General features: G+C 44.5%; 1 protein-coding gene across 17 annotated transcripts in view; it reads right to left on the minus strand.

Annotated features, from left to right (window-relative positions):
* The window catches only part of TMEM56 (transmembrane protein 56), a 108,601-nt gene that overhangs the window by 72,290 nt on the left and 20,612 nt on the right, over nucleotides 1-15,699 (minus strand). For 4 of the 17 annotated variants that reach the window (XM_021090165.1, XM_021090174.1, XM_021090168.1 and 1 more), the window contains one exon: nucleotides 3,322-3,377. In XM_021090165.1, the coding sequence (XP_020945824.1) occupies nucleotides 3,322-3,363 (42 nt within the window). In that variant the 5' untranslated portion in view covers nucleotides 3,364-3,377. The other 13 variants (XM_021090177.1, XM_021090170.1, XM_021090163.1 and 10 more) reach the window with 9 other exon arrangements.

The raw sequence follows: 15,699 nt of genomic DNA on the forward strand, positions 1-15,699 counted from the left end.
ATGAAGATTTCAGAATATGAAGGAGAAGAGACACCAGCTCTCACATCCATACTTTAGGGTCTATGTGGAAGATTTGCCTCTTTGGACTTTATCGTAAGCTTCAACCCTTGACACCTGCCATTCCTGCCCACCTCCAAGGATGCAACTTTGGCTGCAAGGAGCCATGCTTCTCTCCAACCAGGTAATGAAGGCTTAACGTGAAAGGAACAAGGGCAGAGAGCTCATAGTGTAAACAACCATGACTGACTGAGCAGCTAGCTGAGGGTGAGGCATCGGCTCTAGACAGGTACAACTCGCGAGATCACTCAGCACGGATTCAGACTCTGGAGGGATGCAGTGTGGCAAAAGGAGTTGCCAGGGTAGGGAAAAAAGTACCCACACGATAATATCACCCCCTGGATCATCTGAAGGCGTAGGAAGAAGGAGGGCAAATAAAACCCATGGTTCCTCTAGCCCTTCTTTTGAATTTTCTAGTGTGGCAGGAGCCCACTTTTCTAAGTTGGTTTCATCTGCACAATATAAGAACAAGATAAACAAGGGAAAAAAATTCTCTACTTCGCCCATAGCACATTTAAAAGGGAACTGAATTCTCCACCGGATTACTTTAACTGGCTACACAACGGTGAAGCTGCATATTCCAAACTCACACAGCAGTATCTCACTTAAAACACACCCCCTGAGATCCATTTTTCTCAACTCCATTTAATGACTGAGGAAAGATCTTACTAACACGACAGCTCTTCTCCTACCTCACACATCAACTCCTAACATCCCCACGGCCGCTTCCATCTTGTCCCCAAGCAGGAATCAGATCCATTTAAACATTATCAAGGACAATAAGTACGATTTTATAATGTTATATAAAAATGTGCACCACGTTCACACTCAGATGGCTATAGCTAAGAAAATACTGGCTAGCAACAGTGACCCTTTCATGAACTTAGACGACTCAAAGTGCTTTCACGGAGGGCAGTAGGGAAACGCTAGCATTATGGATCCCATTTCATGGCTGGGTAAACCGAGGCACTTACTTTAATAAACTTGCTCAGGGTTACAATGGCGGAGATGGAAACAGAAACCAATTTCTCCCTCTGACTCCGTCCCCAGTCCCTCTCCCACTAGACCGTTCAGCCCTTGATGGCTAAAATTGGGACCCACTTGAGAAGTGCCAGGATAAATAAAAGCTTGTTTTATTTAGTAAGGGGGGGGGAGGGGAGACTTACCCACTTGATGCACCTGATCGTGTGTGGGCCTCTAACAAGAGCTGCCCCTGGATGCCCAAACACCCATCCCTTTGAGCTGAGATCGGGGAGGCACCGCCAGGCAGCCCCTGCAGCTGGAGTCGCACAGCCCGGGAAACCCGAGGGGAACGCGGGGCGGCAGGGCGGCTCTGGGGGCCGCGGGCCCCGGGGCACCCTCTGCGCGCAGAGCGGCGCCGGAGCCCGCCGGGCCGGGAGGATGCTGCGCCGGCCGCACACACCTGCTGGAGCCCTCCCGGGAGCCCCGGGCCGCCTCCCGCGCTGGGGACGCCCACCCAGCTCCGGGCGCCAGAGCCCTCGGCCGCGCTAGGCCGGGGGCGGGAAGCCGCGGCGCCCCTGCCCGCGTGCTGCGCTCGGCAGCGCGGCAGAGCCGCGGGGCAAACGAGCCCGCCCTCCTCCCGAACCCCTTCCAAACGGCGTCACCTGTGCCGGGTCCCGGGGCGACTCGCGCGCGGGCGGCTGTGCGCCGGGCCGGGAGAGGGCGGCGCGCGGCTATGGGCGCCTGGTCATCCGGCCCGGCCCGAGGGCTGGGCTAGCCAGAACCGCCCCTGGAGATGCTCGGCGGGAGCCGGAGAGCCGCGGGCTCCGGGCCGCGGGGAGGAACAGCCACGGAGGCTACTGCTGCTGCTGCCGCCGCCGCCGCCGCGGCCGCCGCGCCCGCCCGGACTGCGGGCTCGGGTTACCGCAGAGCGGCTCCTTAAAGGGGCCGCGGCGCCCGGGCGCGGGCTCGGCTCCGGCTCCCCGCGGCCCCGACCCCCGGCCAAAGTGGGCGGGGCCCCACGGCCGACCTTCGGCTGCAGCCGACCTTCGGCTGCTGGAACGTGCGTCCCGTCCCGGAAAGGGCTCAAAACCAGGAACGCTCGAGGCAGGCTGCGGCGGGGTCCTGGCAGAGCACATCTCGCTAGGGACAGAGCGTGCGGTTCTCGGCTTTCCCAAGCAAGGAGCACAACCAGCAAGTGGGGGGATGGTCTGAGTCCGCTTCCGCGGCGGTCAGTACCTGGGCTCGCCACGTAACCAAAATTCTTTTCCAATTATGAGTTTACAGTCTGCCTTAAATGCTCAAGGTCCCCATAGAAGAAGCGCATGGTTTGATCATCAGAAACGAGGTGAAAGGGCAATTACTGATTTTTCCTGCCTCGTTCCATTTGGCCAAAGTCAAGTCCCGCGCAGTTTTTGCTTGGGGGCTGTACGGGCCTTTCAAACTGGGGAGGGGGAACCTGTGAAAGAGGCAAGTTCTCTCCATCAGCCTCCTCCAGAATCCCTGAGAAACACCACCTACACGTGGAGCCCCCCTGCTGTCAGGGTGGAGAAGCAGGATCTGGAATTTGGGATGCAGGCTGAGCATTCCAAGCTGCCCAGTGTACAAAGTTTGCCACTGAAAATAGCAGCTCTTCTGACTTGTGAAATACAGCCTCAAAAACTTCCAAGTGTTCCGAAGAATGATGGAAGTAATTGTTTTGAGTAGACAAAATAATGAAGTACATTTATGCTGCTGTCATTTGCACCACACAATCACAAATCCTTTTTCCTAAAAGAGATGCCGTTCTAAAGTTAGTTAGTAATCACCACCATTAATAAACACAGGACTGTTACTGGAAAGGAATGTCTATCAATAGAGCTAATATATTTTACCCAACATATACAGGCACACACGCACACACACACATTTTAGCTAACCGAACTCAAGTTCTTCATCTGTAAAATGAGGATAATAATTCACAGGCACCTCTGAAGTGTCTTGGCTTAGAATAACCTGACCCCCTTGCTGTACAGTGGGAAAATTAAAAAAATTATAAAAAAAAAAAAAAGAAATGACCTCAGGCTGACTTAGAAAAGACAGAACCCATTCTATCCCGCAGCGACAGAAACCTGCCCTGCAGTGGAGCAAGGAGGAAGATCTTGGAGGCCCCCCGAGTGCATATCCTTTTTTCTCTCCAAGATTCTCAGGGCATACCAGGGCACCAATGTCCTTTGACCACAGCCTGTCCCATCACAGTTGCTCCACCATGTGCATAGTCCCTGACAACGGTGGTTTGCCCCACACAGGCCTTCCCATACTCACACAGCAGTTTCGTAACTCTCCGTGGGCAAGACGGTTGCACATCTGTGGGATCAGCCCTGCAAGAACGGATCACAAGTGTCAAGTCAGGCATTTGCCTGGAGACTGCCTCCCCCAGGCTCTCCTGTGTTTGTCTGCAGTGGCCAACAGTTGTCTGCTATTTTCTGATAAACGCACCCTGGTTATCTTTGATATGCATTTTCTCTTAACACCCACAGCAGGAGCCAAGGTCAAGTAAACCCACAGGAATCTAGGATATTTTGTCCCACTCCACTGCTTCATGTTTGGCTTCTACAAATGCAGCATCAAATCCACGAGTCTGATTTGAGATTACAGAGAGCATGTAAGTGAATATACATCAAGGGCAAGGCCTAAGATATGAAAGGAATTCAGTAAAGATTAGTTGGATTTTGAAACTTTTAAACTAAGTAAAATTCAGTGAGCTTAGGAGGTAAAAGAATATATCAAACTGCAAATTCTTCCTCAAATTTACAATGTAGCTTAAGTTCTTAAAAAATACCTATTCTATTATTCACATTTAAATCTTTAATTACTATTCTCTTTTTTTTTTTTGGTCTTCTGTTTTTCAGGGCTGAACTGGTAGCATATGGAGGTTCCTAGGATAGGGGTCAATTCAGAGCTACAGCTGCCGGCCTACACCACAACCACAGCAACACTGGATCCTTACCCCACTAAGCGAGGGCAGGGATTGAACCTGCGTCCTCATGAATGCTAGTCAGATTCGTTTCCATTGGGCCACGAAAGGATCTCCTAATTACTATTCTTAACTGCTTTACCAATACTCTTTCTCCAAGAACAGTTTCCCCAAATTCTGTATTTACCATCTGAAGTTTTTCTGCATTTTAAATATGAGGTCTCAAAGCTAGGTTGGCATTTTTATGTTTGTTCACTGAAACAGCTCAAGAAACAGTTCAGAAAAATGAAGTTATCCATCTACTCTTAAAAGAGAAAAAAAAAATACTCAAATTCTTCTGAGGCAATTTTCCTGATAAATTTGTTTCCAAAAATTCCTGCACTTCTAATTAGAGCCAATTGTTTGGAACACTGAGACCAAAAGCTGCTTCTTTCGGAAATAACAAGATCATTAAGGCAAAAGTATTTTGGGGAAACTGCCTCAGTTCTCCATTCGGCTCTGTTAGTGAAGACATAATGGCAATAGCGTCAAACGTTTTGATCAGAAAGTTGACTCACGGAGTTCCCGTCATGGCGCAGTGGTTAACGAATCCAACTAGGAACCATGAGGTTGCGGGTTCGATCCCTGCCCTTGCTCAGTGGGTTAAGGATCTGGCGTTGCCGTGAGCTGTGGTGGAGGTTGCAGACGAGGCTCGGATCCCGCGTTGCTGTGGCTCTGGCGTAGGCCAGTGCTACAGCTCCGATTCGCCCCCTAGCCTGGGAATCTCCATATACCGCGAGAGCAGCCCTGAAAAAGGCAGAAAAACAAAAAAACAAAAAAAAGAAAGAAAGTTGACTCAGTCAGAAATGAATAACCCAGGCATTACTTTGACCTTTTTTGATAGTTTTAGTGTATCAAGAAATTTCTGTAATTTTTTTTGAATAATTAAAGGTACATGCATTTGTTTTTCAGACTTTTTCAAGAAGAAACTATTTTAGGATATTAACAGTGGTTTCTCTGGGTGGGTAAGATCCTGTCTTGTATTTTTAGTTTCTCTTATTTTATGCGATTTTCTTACTACAATGTATATGCGTTGCTTTTGTTTGTATTTTTACTTTTAATGAAAGTTATACATATATATGAAAAGTCAAAAGACACACATAATCCCATCAACTTCTCTCCCACCTAGCTTCACCCCAGTTCCACATAACCCTGCTAGGTGCTCCTCATTTCCTAAATGATAAATTTATACTAGGAGTTGCCGTTGTGGCTCAGCACTAATGAACCCGAATAGTATCTATGAGGATGTGGGTTCAATTCCTGACCTGGCTCAGTGGGTTAAGGATCCAGCACTGCCGTGAGCTGTAGTGTAGGTCACAGATGTGGCTCAGATCCCCGAGGTGCTGTGGCTGTGGCCAGCAGGTGCAACTCTGACTCCACTCCTAGGCTGGGAACTTTCATATGCCATGGGTGTGGCCCTAAAAGCCCCCCCCCCAAAAAAAAACTAAAAAAAAAAAACTTCTACCAATGTTTCTTGCCTTTCAGCTTCAGACGTTATTTATTGACTTCTTATGGTGTTTGCGGACTTAGCTCTTGCACACACACCGCTAACACTTTTCCCTGCAACATCACAACATCACAGCTTTCATTCAAGTCAGTCATTAGGGTTTACATCAGCTTGACAATATAAATACAGAGCACTGCTGAATCACGTAAGTTACCAGGATAATGTTTTTCTTGAAAATCTCCTGTTCTTTCCGGTGTTAAAAACCGCCTTGCTTTTTCACATTTTTTTAAATGTATCTAGCCCAAATTTTATCCAAATGCTTCAATATATCTATCAAATCCCTATCAATAATATCTTTTAATACCCATAAGATGATTTTTCATTTACTCTCTTATTTTGCTAAAGCGCAGACTCCATAGCTTACTTAGATGGGGTGCACAGAAGATGAGTTTTTAGAGGGATTGACTGTCTGAAAATATCCTTATTCTATTCTCATCCTTGATTGATAATTTGGACAAGTTGAAGATCGTTTTCCCTCAGCATTTTTTTTTTTTTTTTGTCTTCTGTCTTTTCTTTAGGGCCATACCTGCGGCATATGGAGGTTCCAGGCTAGGGGTCTAATAGGAGCTATAGCTTCCTGGCCTATGCCACAGCCCCAGCAACGCCAGATCCAGCCGAGTCTTTGACCTACACCACAACTCACAGTGGCGCCAGATCCTTAACCCACTGAGCAAGGCCAGGGATGGAACCCAAAACCTCATGGTTCCTAGTCGGGTTTGTTTCTGCTGCACCAAGACGGGAACTCCTCCCTCAGCATTTTTAAATTTTTATTATGATTGACTTACAATGTTCTGTCCATTCTGCTGTATCCCTCAGCATTTTAAAAGCATTGTTTCATTGCTTTTTTTTTTTTTTTTTTTTTTTTTTTTTTAAGGGCCACCCATGGCATGTGGAGGTTCCCAGGCTACGGGCTGAATTGGAACTGTAGCTGCTGGCCTACACCACAGCCACAGCAAGGCCAGATCAGAGCTGAACCCATGATCTACAGCACAGCTCACAGCAATGCTAGATCCTTAATCCAGTGAGCAAGGCCAGGGATCGAAGCTGAGTCTTCATAGATGCTAGTCAGTTCGTTTCCACTGAGCCACGACGGGAACTCTGGTTTCACTGTCTTTTACTTTCCGTGTTGCCATTGAAATATCTAAACCTTTCCTAGTTCCCATTGTGCTGTATCAGACCTGTTTTTCCTTCTAGAATCTTCCCATTATGGCTGGTGGGTCTGAAAGTTCACCATGATATGCCTTAGAATGGTTCTTTTTTCATTGATTGTGCTGAACACTCAGGGGTTCTTTTGATCTGCAATGTTTTTCTTTTGTTATTTCTTTGTTAATTTCCTCCCGTTTTCTCTGTTCTCTCTCTGTGAACTCTGAGTAGGATGTGGGGACTTCTGTATTATTCTCTAGATTTATTGTCTTTTATCCTAGTACTCATCTCTGGATCTTCTTCTTCTATTGTCTAGGACAGAGGTTCTAAACTGGATGGAGGGCTAATTGACTCTCCCAACCTCAGCCACTTGGCAATGTCTGGTGATATTTTTGGTTGTCACTGCAGGGAAAGGGGGCATGCACCAGCATCTAGTGAGTAGAAGCCAGGATGCTAACCCTGTTACAGGGCCCAGGACAGCCTCTCATAGCAAAGAATTCCCAGCCTCAAATGTCAGTTGTGCCAAGACTGTGAAATCCTGGACCAGGAGAATTACTTATCTTCCAATCTTCTGAAATTTCTATTTCAAACATATGTTTCTTTCCCATTATCTGATTAGCCCTTCTCGAATGGGAACTTTCTATCAAAACAAAGCAACCAACAAACCAACCAACCCTCCTTTCTTCAAAAAAGTAACTTCATCCTTCACAGAAGGATGGTGTTGCTAGTGGTAAGGTCGGGGTGGAGGGAGTGAGTGCAGGCTGGTTGGCTGAGGTGGGGAAGGGACCCAGTGGTCCCCAAGCTTTGTAAGCAACTTTAGGGGCAATCCCCCTTCTTCAGGTTTATGCCTCACTCCTTCCTTTCACAGTCCACTGCACCTGCAAGTGCTCGGTCTCCTCCAAACACTAGCTTAGCCCCTCTCCCACTTTGCCAAGTCAATTACAGTAGCCTGCTATTTCTGTGGATGTAGAACCCAGAAACAGGGAGGGCAGACTGTTCTTCACCATTTTACACAAGGCACTTGAGCATCCGTGGATTTTGATATCCAAAGGAGGTCCCAGAACCATCCCCCGAGGATACCAGGCAGATCACTGTATTCTACTCCATCCAACTCCTGGCTTCCACAATTTATTGAACCCTCTCATCTGCTGTGCACTCTTCTCTGGCCCTCTTTTTTCTTCTGGCTTATAGCTTGTAAACACCTCTGTGCACTATCATTTTAATGCTACTTGGCAAAGAATAAGTGATAAAAAATTAAATAACAGAAAGGGATAAAAAATGGAGGAAGAGGAAGAACACGAATCTATTTTTCTGATATTTCTTTTTTTTTTTTTTTTGCTTTTTTGGACCACACCTGTGGAATATGGGGGTTCCCAGGCTAGGGGTCAAATCAGAGCTACAGCTGCTGGCCACAGCCACAGCAACAAAGGATCTCAGCCACATCTGTAACCTGCACCACAGTTCATGGCAATGCCAGATCCTTAACCTACTGAGTGAGTTTAGGAATCAAACCTGCATCCTAATGGATACTAGTCAGGTTCTTAGGTGACTGAGCCACAATGGGAGCTCCTAACTTAATTTTTAATTGTGCCAAAATATTTTCATAAATTAAAAAAATTTTTTTACAAATTAGTTTATTTTTTATTTTTTTACGTTGCATATGTTGCTTATATGCATGGCTTATATTACATTTCCATTGGACAGCACTACTCTAACAAATGTATTTTCTGTCATAGCTCTTGATAAGAAGCAGAGCTGAGCCTGGAGGATGATGGCAATTACAGCTCTCTCTCTTTTTTTTTTTTTTTTTTTTTTTTTTTTGTCTTTTTGCCATTTCTTGGGCTGCTCCCCTGGCATATGGAGGTTCCCAGGCTAGGGGTCCAATTGGAGCTGTAGCCGCAGGCCTACACCAGAGCCACAGCAAAGCTGGATCCAAGTCACGTCTGCAACCTACACCACAGCTCACGGCAACGCCGGATCGTTAACCCACTGAGCAAGGGCAGAGATCAAACCCGCAACATCATGGTTCCTAGTCGGATTCGTTAACCACTGCGCCACGACGGGAACTCCCTTACAAATTAGTTTAAATAGATGTTACCAGTCATTAGTTTATACATATGTTATAACCCTTAGATCAATTCGTTGAATATCCTTCCAGATACTTTCTATGCATACTTGAATATATTTTAGGATTTTTAAACAACAAAAAGGATTGAAACAGCACTCACTATTTTGTAATTGCTCAGACCATTCAATTCCATAGATGCACCTTAATGTATGTAACCAATCTCTTACTGTCGCACATATATGGATCTTGTTGTTGGATCAGATTTTCAGTTTTCCAGATAAAGTAATGATGTCTGATTAAGAAACTAATTCTAAGATTCAAATCCAGTTTTGAGAGGCGGATCAAGATGGCAGAGGAGTAAGACAGCGCACTCACCTTCTCCCACAAACACATCGAAAATACACATCTACGTGTAAAACGACTCGCACAGAACATCAACTGAATGCTGGCAGAAGAACTTAAACCTCCAAAAAGGGCAAGGAACTCTTGACATAACTGGGTAGAACAAAAGAGAAAGAGAGAGAGAGAGAGGAGGAATCAGGACGGGACTAGCATTCCAGAGACGGAGCTGTGAAAGAGAAGAGGAACCCACACCCCGGGAAGCCACCTAACCGACTGGGAGATCAGCCAAGACAGAGAGACCTCAAAGTTGCCGAGAAAAGCACAGCAGCTGGACTGAGAAGGGCAGAGCAGAGTGAGAGCTGCCCAGATCATCTGAACCACCGGCCAGGACACCACGGCCTGAGACGCTCGGGCGGGAGCTGGGCGCTGAGACTCAGGCTCTGGAGGTCCGTCCCAGGGAGAGGACTGGGGTTGGCTGTGTGGGGACAGGCTGAGGGGCTAAGGAGCAGTGCGCCACAGCCAGGGGAGCCGTACACCAAGGGCTGAGGAGGAGAATGCCGTGGCAGAGGGAACCCAGGAGAAGGTCCGGACCCTCAGGAGAGGCAAGGTGCCGTCGTTGGGGAGGGCGAGAGGAGGAGGGGTGGACCACCATAGGAGACTCCCTGTGCATGCCCGTGCAGGCTCCCCGAGGGTGGGGTGCCTCTGGCCCAGGCTACGGGTGGCAAGAAGCCACCTGCCTGTGCTACAGGAGACCAGGGGCTTCTTGTGCAGGCTATGGGTGCCAGGCACCTCTTGTGTGGGCCAAGGGCAGCAGGGGGCTAAGTGTGACATGGTGCCTATTGTGTGATCTACAGGCAGCAGGGACGGCCCGTGGAGGTAGAGGCCAGAGGGAGGCATGGCCTGCCACCACTGGGAGCCTGTGAATAGGTTCCACATGTGGCCCCAGTCATCTCAGGGGCCGGCAAAAAAAAGGAGGGCTCTGCAACCAAGCACCACACATTATTGCCCTCACCACCCTGGAAACACAACCGCCCTGCAGCTGCCACTGCCAAATGCTCTGGGCAGTGCCCAGACACTTGATCACTGCCCCTTCTCAAGACCCTACAACTAGGAGCAGCTGGTGCAGCACCTTCTGTGTAGACTAAGCAGGACAGGGTGCTTCTTGCGTGGTCTGCAAGTGGTAGGGCAAACCACTGCAGTTATCTCTGACTCTAAGGGTGGGCATGGCCCACTGCCACTGGGCATCCCTGAACAAGAATCATGTGTAGTCCCAACCACCTCAGAGGGCACCACAGAGGAGGACACTGCAACAGAGCACCACCAGTTGTTGCTCTCGCTCCCCTGGGAGCACACCAGCCCTGCTGCTGCCACTGCCAAATGCTCTGGGCAGTGCCCAGAGGCTTGATCACTGTCCCTTCCCAGGAACCTACAGTTAGGAGCAGCGTGTGCAGCACCTCCTGTGTGGGCTGAGACAGGGTGCCTCTTGCGTGGTCTGCAGGTGGAGGTGGCAAACCACTGCAGTTATCACTGACTCCAGAGGCGGGCATGGTCCACTACCACTAGGGGTCCCTGAACAGGCACCACTTGTAGCTCCAATCACCTCAGAGGAGGGCATTGCAATCGAACACTACCTGTTGTTGCTCTCACTCCCCAGGGAACACGCACACTCTGCTGCTGCCACTGCCAAAGGCTCTGGGCACCCTGTAAATCTGCCTAAGGCTCATTACCACTTCCCGGGCCCTACAACTAGGAGTATCCAGTGCCACCTTCCTGCAGGTCCCTGCTTCTGTTAAAAGCCCAGCAACCAGGTACTGACTACTAGCCCTACCCATTGCCTCCTTCTCCCTGGAAACACATGCATCACCCTGGGGATAACAGCCTGCTCACAACGAAGAAAGAGAGCCAATATCCAAACTCCCATACCAAAAATAAATAGTAACCCCCCACAAAATACAAAAGGGTGCTCTTGCATTGAAGTAGCCCTCCAAGACTACAGTTTGGCTTCCCTAAACTCACAGAAAAAGAAAAACATAAGCAAAATGAAGAAGGTCAGAAACCATTCCCAGTTAAAGGAACAGAATTCACATGAAGCAGCAAACAATGAAACAGACCTCTGCAGTCTGACAGACACTGAGTTCAAAAGGGAGATAGTGAAAATATTGAAGGGATTAAGGCTGAATATCAAGGAATTAAGAGCAGATATGAATAGTAATGCAGATTCCTTTAGAAAGGAACTAGAAAATACAAGGAGGAACATAGAAAAATTATAAAATTCATTTGCAGAGACACAAACTGAACTAAAGGTACTACAGAGCAGAATGAATAATGCAGAGGAATGAATTAGTGACTTAGAAGAGAGAATAATGGAAATCACCCAATCAGGACAGCAGACAGAAAACCAAATGAAAAAGAAAAAACACGAAAGCAATATAGTAGATCTATGTGATAATATAAAGGGGGCAATCTACGCATAATGGGAATTACAGAAGGAGAAAAAAGAAAAGGGGATTTAAAATATATTTGAAGAAATTATGGCTGAAAACTGTCCAAATCTAAAGGACACTGATATCAAGATAAAGGAAGCAGAGAGGACCCCAAACAAGTCAAACCCAAATAGGACCACATCTAGACATATCATAATAAAAATGGCAAAAGGTAAAGATAAAGAGAGGATTCTAAAGGCAGCAAGAGAAAAACAAAGCAGTAATTACAAGGGAACCCCCATAAAGCTATCAGCTGATTTCTCTACAGAAACACTATAGGCCAGAAGGGAGTGGAAAGATATATTTAAAGTTCTGAAAGGAAAAAACTTGCAGCCTAGAATACTCTATCCAGCAAGACTATCATTTAAAATAGAAGAGGAAATAAAGAATTTCTCCAACAAACAAAAGCTAAAAGAGCACAGCAATACTAAACCCATTCTAAAAGAAATGCTGAAAGTGCTTCTTTAAATAAAAAAAAAGAAGTAAGAAGAAATAGGATGGAGGAAACCACAATTCGAAAGCAATCACTTAAATAAGCCAGCATACAGATCTAAAAGAGGGGGGGGAAAAACCCAAAAAACAAAAAAACTGCTGTAACTGCAGTGATAAACACAAGGAACAGCAAAAGGTCAAACATGAAGATGTTAAAAAAAAGACTTCAAAATCATAGAATGTGGGGAAGGGAAAGTAAGAAAATATAGATTCTGGAGTTCCCATTGTGGCACAATGGAAACGATTCCAACTAGGAAACATGAGGTTGTGGGTTCAATCCCTGGCCTCACTCAGTGGGTTAAGGATCCAGTGTTGCCATGAACTGTGGTGTAGGTCACAGACATGGCTCAGATCCTGCATTGCTGTGGCTGTGGCATAGGCCGGCAGCTATAGCTCTGATTAGACCCCTAGCCTGGGAACCTCCATATGCTACAGGTGTGGCCCTAAAAAGCAAAAAATAAAATAAAATAAAAAGATAGATTCTTTTTTTTTTTTTTTTTTTTTTTTTTTTTTTTTTTTAGTAATGTCTATATGACTGTTGGGCTAAAGCAAGAGATACAAGAAGGGGTTCGCATACTTAAAAAACAGGGTAACCACAAATCAAAACCAAATATTACATTCACAAAAACTAAAAAGAAAAGCACTCAAGCATAAAATAAATGGAAATCATCCAACCAAAAAAAAAAAAAAAAAAAAAAAAAAAAAAAAGGAAGGAAGGAGAAACATAGAATCAACCAGAAAACAAGGTTTAAAATGGCAATAAATACCTATCTATCAATAATACCTTAAATGTCAGTGGAATGAATGCTCCAATTAAAAGACACAGAGTGGCAGACTGGATAAAAAAAGCACAAACCTATAATTGGCTGTCTACAAGAGACTCACCTTAGGGCAAAGGACACTTACAGATTGAAAGTGAGGGGATGGGAAAAGATACTTCATGCCAAAGGACAAGACAGGAAAGTAGGAGTTGCAATACTCATATCAGACAAAATAGACTTTAAAATGAAGGCCATAAAGAAAGACAAGGAAGGACACTATTTAATGGTTAAAGGATCTATTCAAGAAGAGGATATTATAACTTTCAATAATATGCCCCTAATATAGGAGCACCTGGATACCTACAACAAATACTGACAGACATAAAAGGAGAAACTGATGGAAATACAGTCACAGTGGGAGACTTTAACACCCCATTCACATCAATGGACAGATCCTCTAGACAGAAAATCAGTAAGGCAACAGAGATCCTAAAGAACGCAATAGAAAAGTTAGACTTAATTTACATTTTCAGGACATTACATCCAAAAAAATCAGAATATACATTCCTCTCAAGTGCAAATGAAACATTCTCAAGGATTGATCACAAACTGGGGCACAAAGCTACCCTCAACAAATTTGAGAGTGTAGAAATTATTTCAAGTATCTTCTCTGACCACAATGGCATGAAAGTAGAAATCAACCACAGGAAAGGAAATGAGAAAAAAACTGACTATACGGAGACTAAACAACATGCTACTAATAAACCAACAGGTCAGTGAGGAAATCAAGTAGGAAATTAAAAAATACCTCAAGACAAATGATAATGATGACAAAACCACTCAAAATCTATGGGATGCTGCAAAAGCAGTGCTCAGGGGGAAATTCATAGCAAAACAGGCCTTCCTCAAGAAGGAAGAAAAATCTCAAGTCAACAACTTAACCCACCATATAAATGAATTTGAAAAAGAACAAACAAAACCTAAAGTTAGCAGAAGGAAGGAAATCATAAGATCAGAGAGGAAATCAATAAATTAGAGATTAAAAAAAAAGAAAAAATCAATAAAACCAAGAGCTGGTTCTTTGAAAAGGTAAACAAAATGGAAAAACCTTTGGCCAGACTCACCAAGAAGAGGAGAGGAAAAAATCCAATTAAACAAAACAAGAAATGAAAAAGGAGAAATCACAACAGATACTATAGAAATATAAAAAACTAAAAGGGAATACTATGAACAATTGTATGCCAACAAATTTGACAACCCAGAAGAAATGGACAACTTTCTTGAGATTGACAGCCTGCCAAAACTGAATCAAGAAGAAATAGACCAACTGCACAGATCAATCACTAGAAATGAAATTGAATATGTAATAAAAACACTCCCTACAAATAAAAGTCCAGGACCAGATGGCTTCACAGGCCAATTCTACCAAATATACAAAGAGGAACTTACACCCATCCTCCTTAAACTTTTCCAAAAGGTCAAAGAAGAAGGAACACTTCCAAAGATATTCTATGATGCCACCATCACTCTAATACCCAAACCAGACAAAGATACCACCAAAAAAGAAAACTATAGGCCAGTATCTTTGATGAATATAGAAGTAAAAATTCTCAACAAAATTTTAGCCAACCAAATCCAACAACATATAAAAAAGATCATAAACCACGACCAAGTGGGATTCATCCCAGGTTCACAAGGATGGTTCAAAATATGCAAATCAATCAATGCCATACACCACATTAACAAAACAAATGTCAAAAACCACATGATCATCTCAATAGATGCAGAAAAAGCATTTGACAAAGTCCAACATCCTTTCATGATAAAAACTCTTACCAAGGTGGATATAGAGGGAACATAATAAAAGCCATTTATGAAAAACCCACAGCAAATATAATACCAAATGGAGAAAAGTTGAAAGCCTTTCCACTAAAATCTGCAGCAAGATAAGGATGCCCACTCTCACCACTGTTATTCAACATAGTATTGGAAGTTCTAGCCACAGAAACCAGACAAACAAGAAATAAAAGTTATTCAAATTGGAAGAGGAGAGGTAAAATTGTCATGGTGTGCAGATGACATGACACTATATATAGAAAATCCTAAGGACTAACCCAAAAAACTACCTGAACTGATTAACAAATTCAGCAAAGTAGCAGGACATAAGATGAACATTCAGAAATCAGTTGCATTTCTACATACTAACAATGACATATTAGAAAAGGAATACAGAAAGACAATACCTTTTAAAATTGCACCCCAAAAAAATCAAATACCTGGGAATAAACCTGACAAAGGAGATGAAAGACTTATATGCTGAGAACTATAAAATATTCATCAAGGAAATTAAAGAGGATTCAAAATGGAAAGATATTCCACGCTTCTCAGTTGGAAAAATTAATAGTGTAAAAATGGCCATACTACCCAAAGCAATCTACAGATTTAATGCAATCCCTACCAAATTACCCATGACATTTTTCACAGAACTAGAACAAACAATCCAAAAATTTATGTGGAAACACAAAAGACTCAGAATTGCCAAAGCAATCCTGAGGAACAAACACCAAGAAGGAGGCATAACTCTCCCAGACTTCAGGCAATATTACAGAGCCACAGTCATCAAGACAGTATGGTACTGGTACCAAAACAGATGGACAGACCAATGCAAAAGAATAGAAGACGCAGAAATAAACCAGATACCTACAGTCAATTAATCTTTGACAAAGGAGGCAAGAATATAAAATGGGAAAAAAAGACAGTCTTTTCAGTAAGTGGTGCCGGGAAAATTGGACAGCTGCATGCAAATCAATGAAACTGGAACACACCCTCATACCACGCACAAACATAAACTCAAAATGGATTAAAGACTTAAATGTAAGACAAGACACCAT

The sequence above is a fragment of the Sus scrofa genome, chromosome 4, assembly GCF_000003025.6.
Source record: "Sus scrofa isolate TJ Tabasco breed Duroc chromosome 4, Sscrofa11.1, whole genome shotgun sequence".
Taxonomy (NCBI): domain Eukaryota; kingdom Metazoa; phylum Chordata; class Mammalia; order Artiodactyla; family Suidae; genus Sus; species Sus scrofa.